The sequence below is a fragment of the Pelecanus crispus genome, chromosome 18 (genome assembly GCF_030463565.1).
Source record: "Pelecanus crispus isolate bPelCri1 chromosome 18, bPelCri1.pri, whole genome shotgun sequence".
Lineage (NCBI taxonomy): Eukaryota > Metazoa > Chordata > Aves > Pelecaniformes > Pelecanidae > Pelecanus > Pelecanus crispus.
This window is the reverse complement of record NC_134660.1, coordinates 5,506,050-5,529,361: the sequence shown is the minus strand read 5'-3', so window position 1 is coordinate 5,529,361 and position 23,312 is coordinate 5,506,050. Positions and strand designations below refer to the sequence as shown.

Genomic DNA, 23,312 nt, shown 5'->3' with positions numbered 1-23,312 from the left:
CTGAAGGGGATGGCTTTGCAAGTCAGCAAAGCGGCACCTCAGAACGAAAATATCAAGAACGTCTTTGCGACAATAGCAAAGTGCTATTTGAAGGGGATCTTTTCTCATTTGCTTTACTCCTGCAATATAATAGAGTACCAGATGCCATCATTTAGTCATCCGTGGCGGAGAAAGGGGCCCATATGTTGCATGTTGTATGATAAAGGAGAAATAATCGCGGTCTCAGATGGAATCAGCTCTCTTCCAAGCTCAGCTACACACAAATCTTTTAAGCCCTTTAAATTTTATTCTGAATGTAGGTGACGGGATCAGAAAATGATGGAGTTGTGATCAGATATTTAGCTTACACACTTTTTTGCTCAGCCAGCATTGGATTTGAGCCATGGTGCTTGTGAACTGGCACCCCTTCTGTAGGAGGTGCACGGGCTGAATGATTAATTAAACCCTAATCAATGCAACGTCTTTAACAGAGTTACGGCCTGCTTTGCATCCAGGACCATGAGCACCGACTACCCCATACTGCGAAGCAAAGCTGGTTTACATCTCCCCAAAAGCACGGCGTTCCTTGGGATTTGTTGCCTTGCCACGCGCACAGCCCCATGGGCACCCCTGCACATGCACAAGCGGGCAAGTGCAACTCACTTTTCTCTGGCTTCCTAAAAACGCAGGAATAGGTGTAGCACATCTGCCCTGCCATGTGCCAAGATTTTTGCTCTCCCCACCACTCTGTGGATCACTGATACTTAAGAGCAGAAAAAGCCTCTTGGTACATTTAATACCCATGGAGGTTTTTTTCCTCTGCAGTGTAAAGGCTTTCCCTGTTTTGGAGAAAAGCACGTCGTGTCTGGGACCGACAGGAGACTCCAGGGAAGCTCTGATTTTTACTTTTTAAAGGAAATTTCCCCAGTGAAATGCCTGGCCATGGAGCAGAGCCCTATGGGGTGTGACACAGGCACCTCGGTGCTGCCTTGTTTTATATTAATCCCTACCTCTTACGCCTCTGTAACACAGGGCACCATTTCTTGCTGCTGCCCATGCCTCCGAGCAGAGCCCCGAGATGCGGCAGCTGTAACCAAAGCATCTCCCACAACCGGGGGACCGGCACCGGGAATCCATGCGCTTCCCTCTCCATCGTCGGCTAGGTGGGAAGCAGCGCTGCTGCAAGGCTTCATTTGACGTCTGACAGGCAAATCTGTGCTTCTTCCTTCTGGGCAAGATTTTAGAGACAAATCTCCCCAGGCTGGCAGACTGGACCCTCCCTCCTTTGAGCAAGTCAATGAACTCTTCTCTCTCCAAGGGGCTCATCAAGGGCTATTACCTGGAGCCTCCATGGTAATTACAGCTTGAAAGACTCGTCGCTTCCCTCGCGCTGTGTAATTTGTAATCAGAAGCAAACTCTTGACTGATCAGCAGCCAGATACGGATGCGGGACCTCTCCAGAGGGAGAAGGCACATCATTAAGGATTGGGCTCTCCCGAGAACAGGGGAGCCACATTTCCCAGATCCTGCTACAACATCCAAAGGTAATTTGGTCCCAGGAAAGCTCCCTTCGCCTTTCCCAGGTGGTTTCGGTGAGCAGGCACCAATGTACCAAGTCTCTGATGTAGTCAACTCTTGTCCTGACCTTTTATTTCCAATTATCTCTGAAGGCAGCTGCCCTGTTACCGTCTGTGTTCGGAGCCACAGCAGCATCACTCACGGGTACAAGACAACTGCCAGGACCGCTCAGTCGCATCCTCTGAAATGCTCCCCATTATTCTTCAAACAGAAGACTCCCCAGCCCCAGAGCCAGGTATGGTTTTACCCATCAAATAGCACACTTTGCAGTGAAAAGACCTAAACCAAGGCGCCAAACTCTTTGCAGCCCACACTGGGTTTCCTGCCCTGAAGTGCAATGGAACAGGATCCCGAGGTTCTTCCCTCCAGCCCCTGTGGCTTCTCGCCCTGAAGACCAGCCCCATCCCTGCTCCCGTTGCCTCTCCTGCCTTGGTACAGGAGTCCGAATGCCTTGCAAGCCCTGGGGTTAATTCAGTGGTGAACCCATCCGTAAGAGCATCCCTCCTTAACCCCCTCTCTCCAAAACATACGCTTTCTTGGGGCTGCAACCTCAAGCAAAGCCTTTACCTCCAAAGCGCTCAGCCCCGGAGAGCTGCCCGAGCAACTCATTTTAGACATTTGACATTTGAATTTCCTGCCCACGATGCTAACGAGGCCGCTGCATCGCCTGGAAGAGCGCACCGGGGAGCCAAGCCCGCCTCGCTAGCCAGCAAACAGGAGCACGCCTGACGGAGCAATCCCGCACATCGCGGCCATGTAAACGGGAGAGGCGCTAATTGGATTTGATTCCTCTCCCCTGCAGCCCCTCCTGGGCGGCACACAGCCATGCAGACATCTCCTCCTCCTGAGAGAATCGCTTTCCCCTCTTCCAGATGATACTAATTTGGGGTTGGCGGGAGGGGTCGGGTACTGGACCGGCGGAGGTTGCCCAAGGATGCTGAGCTGCTCCACTCCAACCTGCTCTGCTACCACCACAGACGAGCTACTTCTCTTTGAAGCTGGATGGAAAAAACCATAAAAGCAAAAGGAAAAGCAGGGGTAAAGACAGCAGGGACAGTTTCTGCCCTCGGTTCCTGCAGGAAAGTAGTGCTGAGCAATAATTTTGCTCCGCTGCCGTGGCAGCTTTCCAAGGGCTGCCTGCACATACCCCTCCCCGGCACCGCGCGGTCTCATGCTTATAGAAATTCAGCTTCAGCCTCTAATTGAGGTTGACAAACTCGCGTCCTCGTGCTTTCACAATTGTTAATACTTAATTAATTAATGAAATGCTTTTTAAATTCTCTTGATCCTGGCTATTAGGGATTATGACAATCAGTTACAAACTGGCAGGCACCGAAAGGAAAAGGAACAAATTGACTTGTCTCCTTATAAGCAGGATGGATCTGGCTTGCCCGAAATGCAAGGAAAGGAAGGGCTGCTCTCGGCACACGGGGGGGGAAGCAGGTTGTGGCGGCGGGGGCCTTTCAGCGCAGCCTCCTCCCTGCTACAGCCCTTTTTCCTGGCCACGCTGCTGCCCTTTGCACGCTGCTCTTGGCACTGAGCCTCCCAATGACAGCCAACATCTGCAGCCAGAGAGGTCTTTTTTTAAAGTTTATTTTAAGTGGTATCTCTGTTTTTTCTGCACGTTTAATTTTCTGCAATAGGGAAGACGTGGAAATGTGGCAGAGATGTTTCCAGCGTGAGGCTGGGGCAGTTTCAGCCCAGTTTGCAGCTGGCCGCTGTGATGGCTCTGGCTTTGGGGATGCACCCTCCATCGACTCGGCTCTGGGCTACAGCTCAGCCCCTCTCCTGCCTCTTCTACGTGTGGGTCCCTCCTGATGCCACCAAACTTCAGGCAGTGATCATCAAGGAGGGATGCAAACCTCTCCCTGAACATTGTAAAATCTAGACGGGGTGTGTTTGCATTTGCTCCAAATGAAATAACCAGAAATCTCCATTCTTTAATGAGACATCAAATAGCATCAACTTAATAGAATTTCCATCCCAGGCAGCTTTAGCACTTGTAAAATGCTTAAAAAGCTCGGCAAACACACAGCTCGTTGGCACCGCCTCCCAGTTAATGATGCTGCAAGTTGTCTATTTGCTGTCTACCTTTGCTCTGCCAGGTACAATACGGCCGTTCCTTCTCATTTGCTCCCTTCACGCAAGCACCAAAAAAGTTGTTTAAGGACAAAAGCTTAACCTTTGCAGCACCTGGAAGGTCCCCCTGAGCAGAGCTCCGGGAAGTTACACAGCCCACGAGTCCCCAGGTGCTGGAGGTGAGTGGGTACCAGAAGAAAAATGTGATTTTGGAGCACCAGGCTCCTTGAGGTCCCCGTTTCCTTGGAAATAATTTTGCAAATCAAACAGCGATATTGAAACCTGCTGTGGCTCCCCAAAAAGTCAAGGGCACGCCCCTTCTGAGCCTCATCCTGGGTTTGCTCCCAGGACCCGCTGGACGGCTGCTCCTGGTGTTTGCTGTGCTGATCACCTACAACCCGCTTCTAGCACCCCGCTGAACGAGCTGGACCCTTTGCTCACATGCAAACTCTGTCTTAAATTGCAATAAACTCTACCCTCTCCCTCCTGATCACCTTGGCATATCTATAGCCAGCAAAAGTACTCCCCTCATTCTGCCGGATGCCACTGGCTGTATTTGTTGGACTACGCTGGCCAAACTCTTACACAGGTGCCCAGTTTGGGGGTACGCAGTGGGAGCTGGACTCGCTGAAGCTCTCCTGTCCTCAGCGAGCAGCTTTCCATCTTTTTTAAAAAGCCCTCTTATCTATATAATATGGTGAAGGGCCAGCAGGAGCACCCAGACCATTACTTCATCTACATCCCTGATGCTTTCTCTAACTGACCTCCCCCCCAAGCGAGCCCTTTCCAGCCTCTCCCCATTCAGACTCACTGCTCCCGGCCCTTCCCTTCCCGGCATTTCCATCCCTTGCCTCCAAACCCATCCTTTTACAAACAGGCTCATTCACTCCTAACACTGTTTTCCAAGCAAAACCACTCTGCTGCCCTACAAAACCAGCCATGAGATTGTTTTCCTACATCTCCTGCTTTGAACCGTTCACGTGCAATGAAGTTTTCTGTGCATCCGGCCACCGCCACTTGCCCGTTTGCTTCTTATTATTGGACTAATTCAGAGTCTGGTGATGGAGCAAATCAACCGGGAGAGTGTGTGGGATTGAGGGAAACAGAAAGAAATCAGAGACTGAATGTTTTTCCAGGAGAAGGTTTAAGACCGTAGGTAGGAGAAGATGCTCTGAGCAAGGGTTAGGAAACATGGGAAATTTAGAAAACATGGGAAATGCTATTTAACTGCTCCCAATTCTCAAATGCCACTGCCTACACCCTGTTTGGAACTACGGGCTTCAGAGCGATCGCTGCCAGGCCCCGAGTCCTGTTTTCCTCCCTCTGTAATTACACTTCTTGATACTGCAGTTGTTGGTAGCTGTTCTCTGTCCCATGCAAGCATTACGAGGGGATGAGTCTCCAAGGCACACTAGAGCCCTATTAAACAACACTGCTCCATCTTTGAACCTGTTGCTTAATTGAAGCCTCTTAAATTTTTATTGCCAAGTTGGCAGAAATTGCCATTTTTAGTGCGCTTTTCATCTTCTCTAACACGCCGTGCCAATGGCATAGCGGGGAGCAGCCGAGCTGGGGAAGTAACATTATCCGATCCCATCCGTTGTGGGAGAGGCTTGGGTGATGCTGCCGAGATGCAGCGACGATGCTGTAAAACCCAGCTGGAAAAAGGGAATTAAAAGGAGCAAAATCCAGAAGGAATTAGTCTTTCTCCAGAGGATCAGCCCTTTGAAAGATAATTTCCAGTGTGTCTGGTCACGCCTTGGTGCCATGGTCCGGTGCAGGGGTATGGGGTGATACTGCAGCCTCCGCAAAGCCATGCATAACACACGCTCCGGAGAGGCTTCTTATAGCACCAGACTCACCCAAAACAGCCAGGAAAAGGGAAAAACTGAGGCGGATCCCTCCAAAGCCAGGAGCAGCGGGAGCTGAAGGGCACTGCCCCACTCAGGGTGGTCCTGCCCTCCCTTGGGACCCGTCTGGAGGGTGACGGCACGGCGTGGCCCGAGCCAGCTCCTGCGCAGCTCAGGGTTTTGCCCATTCATGAGAAAACAAACCTTATTCATTAGACTCAGCAATTGCCATGGAAACCGCTACCCTGTGAGGCTGGAGCATCTCTTGCTGCAAGGCACAAGGGGGACCGCCACTGGCTCTCCCCGTGTAAAATGGTGCAAAAAGTGTTCAAAAAACGGGTAGATGTGGCACTCGGGGACATGGTTTAGTCTAGTCTACCCTTGATTGGCTTAGAGTAGACTTGGTAGTGTAGGTTAATGGTTAGACTGGATGATCTTAAAGGTCTTTTCCAACCTAAACGATTCTATGATTCTATGATTCTAAAAAACCCAGAAAACAGCAGCTGCGGTCTCGCACATCCATGTAAACCACTCTAGCTCCTTTCACGTTGCATTGGGACACGGCCGCTACCGTGGTGTACGGAAAGTCACCCACAGAGGGTGTTTGCCACTGTTCTCCATCAAGACACTCTTGTTTTAATCGCAGCTGCCCACTGTGTGCCGCCTTCTGCTGTGCCACCTCCTGCGTTGCTTTAGGGAGCTCAGTCCCGGCTCCCCTTAAACTTCAGGGGATGCTTCGGTCCGAGATTTCAGACAGAAAGCGTCTCCCTTTAGGCACGAGTCCACAGCAAAGAACCAGCTTGGCCTACATAACCCAACAACCACATCTGATGGAGGAAACCTCCTGCTGGCACTGCTTTTGCAGGATTGCTTTTGCTGACTCAGCACGCACAACCGATACGCGTGCAAAGTCCCTCTTATGATGCTACTAGTGCAAACCAGCGCAACAGCATTACTGCATTTACGATGTAGTTCCCAAACTGGTAAATGTATCTTAAAAGTGTCACTCTGCAGGAATCAGAGGGCTCAGCCACTGCAGAAGGAAGAGAAAAACAGATTTTTTTTCCTTTTTTTAGACTGAAAGCTAATTTTAAAGGGACATTTAGTAAGATCACGCACCATCATGGACCCAGAGTTTGCCATTTCAACAGGGGGCTTTTGGAAAGCTCTTGGTATAAAGACCCAGGATTTATCACCCTGGCATCAAGATGCAAGTCCTCACTTGCGCTAAGTGGCTGCATACCTGGAAAGGCAGGAAATCACTAAGTAAAGCCCAGTAAATACTCTTATTTCCTGACAGGGATGGGGGGACAAAGGGATAGATTTGAGCATGGCCACAGGGAATAGCAACAGAGCCACAAATAAAGTCACGAGCCTCTAACCCAGCTATGAATAAATCCCCTTCACCCCAAAGCCCGTCTCAAAGACGATGCACAGCTCCTGCCATCATGTCAAGGCAAGTCTGCCCAATTCCACACCTCTTTTTTTTTTTTTTTATCGCTGGGAAAAGTGCTTATAACTAACACAGAGGCTGCTCTGAGCTGGGAGATGTGAAACGACCTTGTCGTTACCTTTATTTCTATTCTTCTCCAGCTGGAGGATCGTTTCATTTATGTTTCAGGGTATAAAACACATGGTTTAGGACCCCAGTAACTGGCCAGACTCAGTCCTCTGGGTGACGTTCATGGGCTTTTCCACCTTTTGCTCTGACTTATTGAAGGAGCAGCACATGCCTGTCCCAGATGTAGAGATTTAGTAGAAAAAAAAAAAAGACTAAATCAGGAGTCTGAATAAAAGATGTGCATTCAGGGCTTGAGAAGCCGGGTGATGCCTGGCCGGTCCCTGTGGGGTAATTAGAGGAGGCAGTAGCATGTATATGCTGCAATGCTTGTAATTAGGTTAAAAAATAACTTTATGGAGAGGAGGGATTGGGGGTGGGCAGCATCGCCCGGGGAGCTGAACGCTGCTCCGTGCAGGCGGCTTGAAGAGCCCTCCAGGTCTCCTGGGTAAAGGTGTCGCAGCCTGCGGTATAATTTTAAATCAGTTACAGAACCCCTGGCCCCGAGCAGAAACGCGTCCTTCCCTCTCCCAGCACCAAAACTCTGGCAAAACCTGCAGAAGAGAGGACACACTGGAGCTAAGAGGCCCCCCCAGATCTGTTTTGTCATCTTCTACATCTTCCCTGCCTGGGAGGGAATGGGGCTTTTCCCTCTCTCTCAGCTGGCTGTCTTCCTGACAGGAAATCTGATTTTTTACTAGAAATAATGAATTAGTTAATGCTGGCAATGGGATGGGGAAGATTTACAGCAGCTGTCTTAGAAGTCTCCAGGATTTACGCTATTTCTATCTTAAAACAAAGTCCTTGAGATCCTCGCTGCAGGCTCCAGCTCCCAGCCATGCTCCCAAATCCTGCTGAAGCCGGGATGTTTAAGGAAGACAAATCTTTCCAATTACCACTCACGCTGCCAAGCGCATTCAATTCGAGGAGGTGGTGCCAAACTCTTCCAGCGTCAGGCGGCTGCACGGCACAACACGACACCCTGCCCAGCGCTGCCTGCCTGCTAACGGGGCGTGCAAAGTGCCACGCCGACGGCCGGCAACGCCCTCCCCGTCGCCAGCCCTGGCATTGCCGTGGTTCGCTTTTCGCCGGAGCTAAACTGGTTTCACTAAGGGGGTGCTGATTCTGCCAGAGGTACTTTTCACAGCTGACAATTTGCTAAACAAAAATCCTGCTCTTCGCTGCTGAGAAAAGTGGAGAGGGCTTTGCTCGAAGGCATGTGCATGCTGGGGGTGGAAATGCAAGACCCCAGCACGGGACCCTCTGCTCTAACATAGAATCATAGAATAGTTTGGGTTGGAAGGTGTCCTGGTTTTGGCTGGGAGAGAGGTAATTTTCTTCCTAGTAGCTAGCATAGTGCTGTGTTTTGGATTTAGTTTGAGAATAGTGCTGGTAACACACTGATGGTTTAGTTGTTGCTGAGCAGTGCTGACACTGGTCATGGACTTTTCAGCTCCCCCTGCTCTGCCGGGTGCACAAGAAGCCGGGAGGGGGCACAGCCAGGCCAGCTGACCCAGCCTGGCCAAAGGGCTATTCCATACCATATGGCATCGTGGGCAGTATAGAAACTGGGGGGAGCTGGCTGGGGGCTCCTATCGCTGCTGGGGGACGGGCTGGGCATCGGTCGGCGGGTGGGGAGCAATGGCATTGTGCATCACTTGCTTTGTATATTATTATTATTATTATTATTATTTTTTTTTTTTTTTCCCTTCATTTTCGGTCCTATTAAACTGTCTTTATCTCAACCCACGGGTTTTACTTTTTTTTTTCCGATTCTCTCCCCCATCCCACTGGGGAGGGGGAGAGTGAGCAAACGGCTGTGTGGTGTTTAGATGCCTGCCGGGTTAAACCACAACGGGCATTCAATGTCCACTAATTACTGCCAACAGTAATTAATGAGTTTTCCAGTCTTCCAGATTCTCTACCTTGCAGCATGCCCCATGTAAGCAATGCCAAATGCTGCTGGGTCCCCTGGGATGGCAGGAGGCAGCTGTGGAGCGAGGTAAGGACATTGGGGATGCATGGAAGGGCTTGGGTCAAGGGAACAGGCATGAAAAATGCCCATGATGGGTTTCCAAGCCCGTTTCTGCTTTGGACTTCAGCAGCTGCTGCCTCAGCCCCCGAAGAGCCCTGTGCCGTCGCTGTTACGAAGGTGTTACACTCCAAACGAGAGCCCTGCGTGCTAACAAAGCTGCTCATTTTCTCCAGCCCACTGGACTTCCCACAAGATATGAACCGACAGCAGTGAAACATTTCTCTGCTTTAATTGAGAAGTTTCCACCTGGCGCTCGCCCACCGGGAACCCACACCATTCGTTACCTCCTGGATGATTACACACAAGCACGCCATAATGAGGGAGAGATCTGCATCCAGGCTCGCTGAAATGCAGCATCTTCAGGTGTAGTTTGGTGCCTGGTGGCTGTGGAGAGATGCCTTAACGATACATTTGGTGGTGAATTCCTCGCGTTGCTCTGAGCTGAAGTGTAACGACTGCGGCTCTGATCTCCACGGAGGTTTTATCAGAGCGAAGCCTCCGACAGCTTGTGTTCACCTTCCTCAACTTGATTTATGTCTCATTTGAGGGTGGATGCAAGAGCAGGGAGGAAAATGAGAGAGGCAATGAAGCAGGAGGGCTAGGAACGAAAGCACTGGAGCCAAGCTGGGGGAAAAAATTATTCCGCTAGCCAGCTTTCTGAATGCCTAACCAGGATTTGGGTCTAATGACACATCGCATCCATCTGCACCGTGATGATGTGCCACTGTCGGGACTCGGGGAGGGCGATGCGTCCTGAGCCACGAGCGTCCCACCACAGGTTATAATAAATAACATGACTGTTACCTGAACGGATTCACGCTGACCTACATAATGAAACACTCTCCTCTTGTCTCTTTATATATCCTTGGAGTATGAGAGCCTTTTGGCAAAAAGCATCCTTTCTCAGCGGGTTGGAAGGTACCCAACATAGAGTGACTGCCACAGGTGAACCATAACCATGGAAGAGCAAGGCAGGGAAACTACGAGGGACGAAGACCCTTCTGTGGCCAAAATGACAAGGATTGTGGGCAATGCATGGGAAGCAATGCTGAAAAAGCTGCCCTCATCCCAGCCAATTTGAAGCAAGGGATAAAAATAGCTGTTGACGATGAAGATGCCTCTCAAGGGCGTTGGTATGTAGAAGCAACCTTTCATATGGACCCACTGGAGGGATCTCTGTGTGTAAATGAAATTTAGGACTTACCCTTTGCTCTTGGGTGGCCACAAAGGTCTGGAATCCAGGGGCCACCCCGAACCCCAGCTCCTGGACGAAAGGTGGCTCAGACTGGCTGTGGATCTGGACTTTGACTCCAGCCTCGAACGTCGTCTCCTCTGGAAGAAGAAGCAAGCAGATTAGCAGGCTGTGGTGGGTGGGATGGTGTCCACTGGTGTGCACATGCTTGTCCCTCTGTGGAAAATGATATCTGGTCAATCTCTGCTGCTCAAAAGCAGGAGATAAGCAGTCGGGAGTGCTCCACCTGGATAATCAGACTTCTGGACATCAAGAAAGGAACGCCAGCAGCAGCACTTGCCGTGAGCACACTCAGGACCCAGCCCAAATCACCACCGCTGCCCATCCCAAGGGCTCACCGTCCCTGTAATGCAGAGATGCGTGATTTCTCCAGCTTGGCCCATAGTTCCAAGCTACAGAAAACAGGAGGTGACATCTACTTTCTTAGCTGATACTTAGTTTCAGCATTTTAAATGCATTCCCATATTACTAAAACAAATAAACTCCTCCTTCCCCCAAACAGAGACATTTCTACTATCCGTAAGGTCTTGTTGTGGTTCAGCCCCCGGCAGCAGCTCAGCACCACGCAGCCATCGCTCACTGCCCCTGCCCCGGTGGGATGGGGGAGAGAATCGAAGGAGTAAGAGTGAGAAACACTCCTGGGGTGACATAAGAACAGTTTAATAATTGAAATAAAGTAAAATAGTACTACTACTACTACTACTACTACTACTACTACTACTACTAATATCCAAAGCAAGTGATGCCCAATGCAATTGCTCACCACCCACCGACCAATGCCCAGCCAGTTCCCGAGCAGCAATCGCTGCTCCCCGGCCAACCCCCCCAGTTTCTATACTGCCCATGACGCCATATGGTATGGAATGGCCCTTGGGGCAGTTGGGATCAACTGTTCTGGCTGTGCCCCCTCCCAGTTTCTTGTGCCCCTGGCAGAGCATGGGAAGCTGAAAAGTCCTTGACTGGCATAAGCAGTGCTGAGCAACAACTAAACCATCAGTGTGTTATCAACATTCTTCTCATCCTAAATCCAAAACACAGCACTGTGCCTGCTACTAGGAAGAAAACCAACTATTCCAGCTGAAACCAGGACAGGTCTCCAATGCCGAAAACACCCCGCGTCTGCTGCCCCATCTCTGACACAGCCTGAGGCCACTTGGGAGACAATGCAGGTAATTAAATAAGAAAGCATGTTAAAGTCAAAGGAGCTCGTGTTTTTGGCAGCTGAAGTTGCTCCAAGCCGGACAAAGGTATTTTGCGGTGCATGGGCTCAGACACATCACCGAGTTATGGGTGATGTGAGGTTTCCACATCCCAGATCTGTGCTGAATACCAAGTAACTTGAGGTCAGTCCCCCTCTTCCACTAGAAGCTAAAACCAACTCGAAAGAGACTTTCTGAAGCAGAATTAACGGCATGCAAATCAGACCCGAGTGTGATATACAAGCGCTTTGGGCTGCTCTATCACACAGGCATCTTCACGCAGCTGGGGTGCATAACCTTTCTCTCTTTAGCACTGCTGCTACAGTCTCACATCCCAACAAACCAGAGGGAGCATAAGGGACTAAGGCGTGGGGGGCTGATTTCCAAAGGAAGTTGTCAACTATGCATAATTTGGCCTAAAAACTGAGTTACCCACTAATATCAATCCATGCCTGTGGCCAGCAATGCCACCTCTACATTTAAAGAGCTTCTGTTTAAAGGTGAGTCACTCTTTATTTTCTTTGCTTACTATTTCTTGGTATTTTGCTACTATTTTATGATGCATTTCAATTTTTAACAGCACTGTATTCAATCCAAAGCATTGGAAACTCAGCACCAAGGAATCACAGCCACAGAACTGTTACACCAGGGACTGCACAAAGATCTGCAACAGGAGGCAACAGCAGAAGACACCAGACCATGGGGTGATATGGGCAGAGGAGAAGGACAAGGGAAGAATAAGGTGACAGTGGATGACACGAGGTTTACAGATCTCCGGAAGCCATCATGTAAGAGGATGCAACTCTGCTGACTCAATCAGGCAGCAAAGGGATCGGCTTTCCCCTCCCAAGAGGACCTTCTTGAACCCTGCTCACTTGGTAGCTCCCAAGGCAAACGAAGCCAGAGACTGCACGGGTGGGAACGGGCTTATGCATGGATTTGTCGGGCTAAACAAGAGCATCCACCATGCTCAGATCGACCTCCTTTACAGCTAACCATCCTCCCGAGGCTTCAACGCTCAGTCATGGCCAAACCGATCGAGCGTTCGTCCAAGAAGGCTGGACCAGAGACCTCCAGAAACCCGCGGCCAGACCTGCTGCTGTCACCTTCATCCCCCACTGAGCAAACGCTCCCCGCCAACCACAAACCAACGCACGCGTTTCGTTCAGCTTTTGGGAACAAACAGCATTTTAAAAGCCCTACTCTGACAGCAAGGCTGCTTTACATGTTGGCTACGTGGAACTTCAAACTTCATGCTCTGCACCTGCAGTGACGGGTCTACCAGCAGCATCTCTGCATCTCAAGCATTTTATCTCAGCAGCCTTTGCAGATCGAGCAGCTGGAGCAGGCTATTAATATTTAACCTTTTAAAGCCCAGCTTTTCCAGCTAAGGCACAGGAAAACAATTTGGAGATAAACAGGATTTTTTTAAAACAGTTACCTCCCCACGCCCTGCATACTTCTGTGAAATTCGGGGGGGTGGAGCTCTCCGAGCACCTGGTCCGGGGCTCAGCTCCAACCGTTTGGAGTTGGACTTTTAACCAGTCAGAGACGTATTGATCTGCATGGCTCACTCTTGAACACACACTCCCATCGATTGATGCCTCCGGTGCCCGCGTTAATCTACCTGCCTGTGCACTGGCTTTGTGATGCTCCACGCCAAGGTAATTACATGTTTTTGCCTCCTTGTGACAAAAAGTGCTTTTGGTATATAAATAACGTCACGCTTTAGGTCACGCAGCAAGGCTAATTGCACGGGGTGGCGCGCACTGGATGCGGAGCATGGGTGCCTCTCCTCCGAGATCTGCCTCTTCTCTATGGGACACCGGCATGGAGCGTGTGAGTTTATTTTGGCTTTTCCCTACGCCGAAGCCTCCTGGAGCAAAACTGGCATTGACCATCCTTGCTCTTGGCCTCCACTTCTGCTCAAGACCCAACAACCGCGACCTGAATCACTCCCCACCACCCTCCTGTGATGGGGGTTATGGAGAGGAACGCGACCCCGTTACTGGGACCCACCGTGACAAAAACCTGCCGTACCTTTGCCTCACTCAGCCGTCAGCGGGCTCCCCTCCCTCCAAGAGGTGTCAGATGGAAGTCTACATGTCCAAGCTCTCTTGCTCTCTGCTCAAGCCCTGCATCTGCCCACCCACGGGGGGTCCCACTTGAGGGTCTCCTCCCTGCTAACACCTCCCCAGCGCTGACCCTCCAACACACCCGAGCGCTGAGGGTGAAGCCAATTTTCCCCAAAACCTTCGTCAATGCAGAGCGTCCCCATCCAACCTCATCGCTGCTCAACAGCACCGCAGCAGCCCTGGGCTCTGCAGCCGATTCAGCAACCAGGTGCCGAAGCCCAGTGAGCAAATGCACACCAGAACGGGTTCAAACCCTCTCCTGGGCACCCACCGACTCCTCCGATTTCAATCCTGATCCTGTTATTCCCACATGACGCCCACTCCTACCGATCCCACCCGTCTCCATCGCTTTGCCTGGTGTTGATCCCCTTCCAACACTTCAGAGGAGATACCATATGCTTCCTTCAGTAATTACCTGACAAGCTGGAGGAGAAAGCTTCTATTTAGTCTAACTTGTTGGGCAACGGGAACTGTTTTGTTGAAACATTTTCTGCCCATTTTTGCAACTGCCCCGGGTCTGTTCAGCTCTGACTTAATTCCACTTATTTCCCATGACCGGGTGCTGTGCCCAGGTCCATCTGCGGGTAAACCCCTGTACATACATATCAAGCAAACAAGATACAGACTGCAAGTATCTGTAAGACTTAAAAGCAACAGGGTTTGTAATTTTAAATAGAAAAACCTGGCACGTAGCCGGTTGTAATCACAGACAGGGAGAGGAAGGCATTTTCTATGCCATAGAAGAAACTTTGGTTTTAAAACACACAGTTATTAATTTTCATCATCGATAATAACATGAAGAGCAAAATAAACAGCATTTTTTTTAGAAAACCTGCCAAAAGCCAGGCAACATTCATTGCTTTTCCTGCAAGAAACACATGCGAGGATGAAACTATAAACACGAAACTGGCTTTGAAAAACTGTCACTTCCCCTAAAAATTCATTTTCTACAAAATAGCTGTTTTCCACTAAAAGAGGAAAATTAAAAGCCCAGCTACAAAACCCTTCGATGGAATACGCCTGGACCAGTCCTCATTAGCTGCATCTTAAACGTTTCCAAGCTCCGTGCTGGAGCTGAGAAGCATTAGTGTGGGTTAAATATTTGCTGCAAGTGTAAGGAAAAGGTCTCAGAGGACCCAGAAGCTCAAGACCGTCTGGTTTTGCGTGCATTTAGCTTGCTAAAATGAATGTCCCTGGGCAGAGGAAACCCAAAAAGGCTCTGCGGCAAACCCTGGGTCTCGGGAGCTGTTACCCCGAGACTGAAGAGGTGCAAGTAGGGGTGTGAACATCCACGGAGACACGCCCTGGCCATGGTTGGGCCAGTTTTTGCAGTTTTAGCATCATTTTGAATGGCTTCTTTTCGCGGTACCTCTGGAGGCATGGGGCTGAGCGCCGGTCCAGGCTGTTGCTGCTCTTCCGTTAAGCCTGTTTCTTGTAATCGCCCATCAACGGAGGGGAAAAAAAAACCCTGAAAACCCTTTGATTAGCTCAGATGCCAGAAAAACTTTAAAAATAAATGCTGGTGACTTCAGGTTTGGTTCGTACCTTACGGTTTTTAAACTAATTTTGTGATGATGTCCAACCACAGACCTTCACTCAATCTCCGATCCCACTTTTCAGAGGACAGGGTCTGTAAATTCATTTCTTAGTGCACCCCAGGTTGAGAACAGAGCAAAAACTCCTTGATGACTGCATTTTTAAATACATTAATACACATTACTGTACACAGGACAGTGTTTCCAAACAAATCCTGAGCTGCTCTTTTCACTGAAGGATTAGAGTAGCGTTAATTAAATTGGGGATTAATTCAGCATGTGCTTCAAGCTGGCTGCAGAGTATTCTATGTTGCAGATTGCACAACTTTCTATTTCTGGAGTTGGCTTTCCATGACTTCATTGGGTCTTTCTGCTTAGAGCATCGCTCTAAAAATCTTAATAAAGCTCCAGCTGACTGTATGCTCGGGTGCAGGATACAAAGCTCATCCCTGTGAATATGCAAGAAGCTGCAATTAAAATAAGAAATGCTGCCAAAGGCACGGAGTCACCCTTCTCCCCCTGCCTTATTATGTCCAAACTGATCCACTTCTCTCTGGCAATTAACATCTGAAGCTGTGCTCGGCACTCATTTATTGGGAATTGAAGATACAGCCTGAGTCACGGGTCGTTTCTAGCTGGAGCCGTCACCTGCCAGCTCTGCCGGCAGCACCGGCAGCTCCATGGAAGACATTCCTGCTGGGAGAAAACAAAACCAGATCCCACGTGGCTCAGTCTGAGCAAAGTAGATGATGCTTTCCCAGCTGGTTCACATTGTGACTGTATTAGAAGGTGGCCTGAAGGTTTATTTTGGGTAATAAGCCTTCTCCTGCGCTGTGCAGAAGTAAGCACAGAGCCGGGAGGTTTGGGTTCTCCCCAGACTCTCGTTGTCCTTTGCCTCAGTTTCCCCAGCCGCGAAAAAGGAGCAATGTTGCTGCTTAATCCGTTGGGCTGGAAGAGTCACCCGCGCACCTTCCACCCTCTGCAAAGCGCAATTCAACAGTGCAGCGTATTACTGAGGTGCAAAGACAGGGGCTGTCTCATGGGGACAGTATCCTTACGGGGTAGGGGCAGCACCAGGCACATCTGGAAGGAAGCACAGATGTTCACCCCTGTGCCAGCTGCACTGCATCCATGAAGGGTACATCAGGACCGTGGTTTCTTGTCTCCCTCTGGGAGGAAGGCTCCCCAGGAGCAGGGGGGTTGCCGCGGCAGCACAGCATGCCCAGAAGACGCTGTGAGACTTTGAGGTTCATCTCTAGTTTTAACGGCAGCCTTTGCTCCGTATCGCCATGGAAACGACGCGCATCAGAGCAAGCGCTCCTCCACCTCCCGCATCGGCCCCCGGGGTGGGCTGGCATCCCCGGCGCCGGGGCCAAGCACCTCGAGTTGCTCCGGGTGTGCAAAACAGCACAGCCATCTCCCCCTTCCCACCGACCCCCTAAATCCCCCCTGCATCCCTCTCGCACGCCTCCCATTTAGCTCAGCAGCATGTGGGACCCGGCTGCGTGTCCTCACGTTACCCGCCCGGGTCTGTGCCCGCAGCTCAGCACCCCCCGAGCACGTCGGGCTCACCGCACCGGTGGGGCAGCCAGGACCCACGGCGACCCAGAGGATGTGCCTTGTGGTCCCGGACTCGGGGAAGTCCACTGACACTTCAACCAGACCGTATCTGTGTAGTAATCTTAAACAAATGCCTAACATTCATGTTTTCCCTAGACAAAAATTTACAGGTTTAAAAAAAAAAAAACCAAATCACCACGGAAACATAACTATAAGAAAGCAGGACCCACAAGCCTACCGCAAAAAAATGTGGAATTACAGAGAAACCAGTTTAATGCCAGCGAAACCAGTTTCGCTCCCCTGTGTGTGCTCTCATTTCTGTAGAAGCGGATTTGGTTCCCTTAAAGTTGCTTGGTAACAGGATTAAGTGAAGCTGAAATAAAGAGCATTCGCAACAGGGTTCGGGGAGGTTTGATAGCATCCATCTGATAGGTGACCGAGTCGACGCAACTTTCCCCACTAAAAACCAGTCGCTCCTGTGCCTTTCGCTATTGCAGGCTGTGCTTTGGCTGCTGTTTTGGGAGCAGTCGGGGACTAGGAATTTCCCCACGGATGAAAATGAGATGTCTACCACCGGCTCTGGCAGCTGCCGGGGAAAAATACCATGCGCCCCGCTCAGATGCGGCAGGAGCGAGAGTCCCAGCGGGGCTGTGCAGAGCATGCGTGAACCCAGCCTGGCTGCTCACCTGCATTTAAAAGGGACAAATTAAATGTACAGAAGCTACCGTGCGAGGGCGGCCGTGGGACTGGGGAGCCCGTCGTGGTCTCGTCCATCTGGCCAGGCTTCAGAGGGGTCCGGCTGCTCCCGAGTGCACGGTAGGGCCAGCGCTGACCCAAGGGAATGGGGATAAGTTGATGCTGGAGAAGACAAAAATGTCCCCGAAGCGGCTGGAGAAGAGCCCTTGTTGTAGAAGAGGGGAAAACCCCTCTAACTGCTTTCCAGGAGGTGTATATTGCATTTGGGGGAGGGGATAGGATGGAAAGTCCCATAATCTACAGGTTATAGTCGTATACAGAGCACTGATGGAGACCACCCAGCCCTTTATTCTTAAGGTCCCTCAGCCTTGTCCCCTTTCTGCTGGGAGCCCAAAAGGCAGGACAACACCTCCAAGGCTGTTCCCTTTTGCAACTTTTTGAGCGCACCAAGGAACGCTGTCTTTTCTCTCCAACGCGATCTCCTTGCCGTGGTCCACACCAGGACCTTGCCAGGTCCAGCCAGGGTCTCGTGGACGCTGCAGTGACATCCCTGGGGTCCCTGCTGCTGCTGGAGCACTCACTGCTGCTGACAGCACCAATACAAGCTCCGGGCAAGCCCTGTGCCCAGCTCTGGACACTTAGATCTATTTTCAGGCTTCTCCTGTCACTAAAGGAGCGAGGCAGGCGGCTCCGGAGTGATTCATCCCATCCCAGGGAGATGTCTACAGCAGGATGAGTCACATCCAAGGTGTTGCAACTTCCTTCCACTGAGCCAAGGCAAGCCCTTCATCTCCATAAGCAGCTACGATAGGATCAGATAAGCACAACCGAGCCCCAATGGGAAATTCAGGCGTTCCCTTTTCAGAGCTAAGGAACCGACAGAGGTAACCAGCTTCTCTCCTTCCCTGTAGCTATGAAATCAAACCTTGCCGCTTCAAAGCGCTGCTGACAACCTGCAACAGGGACTTCATGTTCCCCTGCTCCTCTCAAATAATCAGCATTGGAATGAAACAGGGAGGAAAAGGATCGTCTCCTGGGGGACCAAATCCTCTCTCACGGAGGTGGGAAATGACCTGAGACCCCCCCAAACGTCGCCCAGCAGCCAGACAACCCAGGTAGACGTGGCTCCAGCACATTAGTGACGATCTCAAGGCCACTGGAGGCTTTGATGGTGATGGAGAGCAGACGAAGAGCAGCATAAAAGCACCGTATGACAAGCTCCACTATAGCAAGTCATCAGGTACTTCGTGTGCAAGGTTAAAGATTTATTCTGGGAAAACAAAACCAAAAGCCCCGCACCTGAAAGCGCTACCAGCATGAAAGGCCACCAGCTTATGTTAAAGGCAAGCAAGGCAGTGGTATTAGCTACAGAGGTAAATCAATTCTTCCTCTTTATCTCTTGGGATACAGTCAGAGTATTTCAGAGGTTTGGGTTTTTTTTTTTTTTTTTCCCCTTTTTCTTTTTTTTAATGAAAGAGCACTTTGAAAAACCTCATCTCCTTGTATCTGAAAGGTGCAGACAGCCCGGCTGTCGGGGCTGCGGCAGGAGCACGGCGGGCTGCTTCCCAGCCTGGACTGCTCCGCGAAGGGGATGGGAGCACTGCCGACACCCAGTCGCCACCCTGACATGACACCTCGTTTCTCTTTGCTTGCGAGAAACAACGGCAAGAAGGGATCCGCATAAAGAGAAGAGGAAGAGGAGAACCTTTTGCCTGCAGAGCCTGCAAGAGGGGGGCTGAAAGGGAGATTTGGGAAGGGCAGGAGATGCACCCTGCGTCCCTTCTCTCTCTTCCCTGGGCCCAAAGGCTGGAAAAGCAGCAGCAAAGCCTCTGTGTATAATCCCAAGGGATGAGGGCACAGAGCCGATGCTGTCACCAGGCACCGCTGGGATTTAACCACTGTGCAATTCCTACAGTGTAAACTGGGATAATATATACGGATATAAACCCCAAAACACAAGCTAACGCCCCAGGATGTAACGCAACAACTACACCTAGCTGGGACCCAAAGCCTTCCCACCAGGAATTCATTACTTAACCCACCACTACGCATTTATGTGGGTATTTTCTACTTAATTATCCCGTCACGGTGCTGGAAGAGGCAGGAGACGGGACATGATTGAGCTCCTTCACTACAAACGGCAAGCCTGGAGCGGAGGTTTTTGCCTGCTCGCTCCATCGCAAGCTCTCTATAAAGCACAGCCGCGATTCGTTACCCACCAAGTAACAGAAGGTGTTATAACAAACTACATTAAGCATATCTGCTATTTTTAGTTAAGCATATTGCATTTGCATACTAAATCTGAGGGGCCATATGTCTCAACGTATATTATTAAAAAGCTTCTTACATAATATACGGGGCAGGAGAAACCGGCAGGTCTCCAGCAAGCCGAGCCCAGAGCTGTTAAAGCGGTTTTGCTGGACGGCGAGAAGCCAGCACATGAATATTTCAGTTCCTTGCTTCGCTCCTATTAAGCTTAAGCTTTAATCATTAAAGTGGGGAAACACGTGTCTTGTAACCTGCTTTACTGGCGGGGTCATGCCAGGGCAGGGAGGGTTGCTCCTGCCAGGTTATGCTGCTTATACAATTGCTTCGTGGTGGGGAAGGAAAATAAATTCCCTTCCCACTTCAGCATCCTTTGGGAATCACGTGTGGCAGGGAAGGGCAACCGCAGGAGGGAGGACAGCCAAAAAATCAGAGGGGTGGTCGGAGCCACCCCGGTATCTCCTTCGTCCCTGGGAGCTGCTGCCAGAAATACGGAGCGAGGAAGGGAGAGACATTCCCTCCGGAGGGGAAATATATTCCCCACATCCCCCCTGGGCCACCCATCTGCCAGCTTTCGCTCTGGCAAGCTGCTGCCACCGCAGGGACAGAAAAGATTTAAAAAAAAAAAATTAAAATAAGAAAGGACACGTTTTAAAGGCGCAGAAGCAGTTCTTGCACATCCTCCCCGCCCCAGGAGCCTCGCTGCTTCCCCCAGAACATCTTGAAATATTAAACAGTGAAAGAGCTGCTGCTAATTTTGGCTGGTAGCGGAGCCAGATGGAAGCAGATTTCCCAGTGCCGAGGCTGGGTCCTGGCTCTGCTGCTGCCCCTTTGGGGTGGATGGACGGATGGAGGGGACCGGGATGCCGTGGAAGCCAAGCCCAGGGTCCAGCCAGCTTTTGGCCTTGACGAGAGGGAGATGTCACCTCCGTGTACTTGGTAGAGGAGTCAGCAGGACGTGGTTTCTCAGACTGGAGGTCCAAAGAGATGCCAGGGAGATCTTCCAGCTCTGAGCATCGCAGGCCCCCAGAAAGCCCCTCTGCATCCTGACACCTCTCAATGGGAATGTGGGTCCCACGGGAAGGCCCCAAGTGGGACAGAAGACGACGACTGGGGCAGGTCTCCACCCCAAGATGGTGGGTCACCGTCCCAAGTGGTGATCCCACCACCATCACCACCCTGACCTGTGGTGAGAGCCTCCATGGGACCGCAAGGTCCATGCAGGCCATCAGACTGAGCTGTGCCAGGTCCAGCTCCTCTGCAGGATCTGTGCTTCATTTTCCAGCCTGGAGGATGCCGTAGAGCTCGCACCGGTCCAGCACCACCAGCAGATAACCAGGATTTGCTCCCGCTGGGCCTTTATCCTGCAAGGACAAGACTTCCCTCTCGAGCCAAGCTCGTGCCTCCCCATCACCTGCCTGCTTTTCCCATTCTGCAGCCACTCCAATGAGTAATAACCTCTTACAACTATTTATTTTCTCCTGGTCCCTTTCCAGGACACATTTCTGGAGGCTGAAGCACAGAAGTCCCCACAGGCAGGAGGACTCTGCTGCCAGAGCCCAGCTCCGGAGCTGGTCCCATTTGCTTTTGCACCGTTTCGAGAAAAGCAATTTCCCTCTGAACACAAAGCCAGGCTGGATGGAAGAGCTTCGGAGTTAGCGTGCAATTAAATAAAATCACTGCTGGTACAAGGACGCTTGAAGACAGGCGGCGGGCAGAGAGGTTTTCACCATTTTGAGAAACCTTGACTCCATGCCCTGCCTGAATTGCACTGACAGCTGTAGTTATGTCTATTTAATTTGCATCGCCTATAAATGTCAGTGTTTTGAGTGATGTAATTTCAAAGCACTTTGGTGAACTCGGCAACTAAGTAAACACTTATTTTAATGGAAAAGGATGCGCTTCAGACGCAGCGTATGATTACAGAATGCCAGGAAAGAGCCAGTCTATCAGAGTGGGGAAAAAACCCCATGTTACGTTAGCTACATCGGTGAGGGAAACGCTTCTCCTGCTCACACGTTTGTTTGATATTTCAAAGTGTTTTCCAGTAAGGACCAAGACAGACCTGAAATCAATAGCTGACTTTTCTGGAGGTGGGGAAAAAAAAGGAAAAAAAGATAAAAAGAAACCCCAGCCCCCTGCTCTAACTCAGGGATACAAAGGTGTAAGTCTTGGTCTTGCATCCAAAGCAATGCTTCCACAACTGGGATGCAGGATATTTTAGAGAGATGTAGGTTTTTCCACACATTTCCACAAGAAGTTTCAGTTTCTCCACGTTTCCTTAGAAAACTCCCCACCTAGTAATTTTTACCTCTAGCAGCCAAATGGATTTTAGACCTTAATAGAAGAAAAACTAGAAGTCTGCAGACCTGGAGAGTGGAGAATTTCATACTGCCTATTTATTGGCTTATTTATGATATCCTATTTTATAGCGATTTTTCAGGATTAGGGTTACCAAAGCGGGGAGAGCGGGTGGCCGCAGGAGGTGATGCTCCCCCAGGGTCCCTTCTGCTCCTCCAATCTCAGCTTCCCACCCGCAGACCTTCTACGGGGCCTTCACCACTCCCATCACCCGCACACCAAAACCAAACCCTTTTTGCACCAGGAAGGGATTTTCCCTCTCTCTATATGTCCCATCTTCAGCCCAAAGCATCGCTGCTTCCTCGCAGCATATCCACCTCCCTCCCTTTGTCCCCCCAAAGCCCCCGGCGTTCCCCCCCACCCCAGCCCTCTCTCCTCCCACCGTCGCCCAACAACGCATATGGAGGATGCTATATATAAAAATATTTGCATTGTGTTGTAGTGCGCTGCCCACGGTAAGGCCGGTGGGGCACAGACAGATCTCATATGGCAGCAGGCAGTCTAATACTTTCCTCTGATAAAAATAACTTGTGAAAATTACATCTAGTGCAGCCTGCACTGCTGCAGTCGATTTTGCTGGAGGGGGGAAAAAAAAGAAACAAAAAAAGAAAAAAGAAAGAAAGAAAAAAAAAAAAATCAATCAGCGCTAACCTGGAGATTTAAGCAGAAAACGGCGTTGCTGATACTGGAGGTTGCTTCTGAGTTTTTGCAAGGCACAAGGAGAAAATTGCAGCACAATTGATTGGCCAGGAGGTGAAATACAGCGAGGGGACGGAGCGCAAGGCATCAGTGGACCCTGCCGAGATTTTGGGGAGATGAGGTGGATTTTGCAACAGAGCCAAAGCAAGGGGAGCGCTCGGCTCCTTGTGTTTTGGCCATCAGGTCTCAGCTGGTCACTGGGGTCCCCCCGCAGCCCACGGGGCGGCACGGGCGATTATCCAGCCCGGCCTCGGAGGGCTGCTTCACTCGGTTAGACGAGAAACCTCTTTTTAATGGGTAACGGAGGGTGGGACGGCTCCGCTCCAGCTTTCAGAGCTCGGTCACCCTGCTCACCACCCAAATTTACCTTCTCAAGTGCCAACGCAGAGAATGAAATGATGCCTGCAAGCCAGGGGGCTCCAGGAGTCTCAGCAGTGAAACCTCACCTGTAATACTGGCATTGGTTCTGGTCACCGGAGCCTGATCGATGGAGACGGGGAAAGGAGCACACCAAAGCTGCCGGGATGGGAA

The 23,312-nt window shown here is 50.6% G+C and overlaps 1 protein-coding gene across 1 annotated transcript in view; it reads right to left on the bottom strand.

The window, feature by feature from the left end:
- LOC104030558 (acid-sensing ion channel 2) overlaps positions 1 to 23,312 on the bottom strand; it is a 517,517-nt gene that overhangs the window by 10,793 nt on the left and 483,412 nt on the right. The window contains exon 3 of the mRNA XM_075722723.1: positions 10,284 to 10,411. Within this exon, the coding sequence (XP_075578838.1) occupies positions 10,284 to 10,411 (128 nt within the window). The remainder of the gene's footprint in view (positions 1 to 10,283; positions 10,412 to 23,312) is intronic.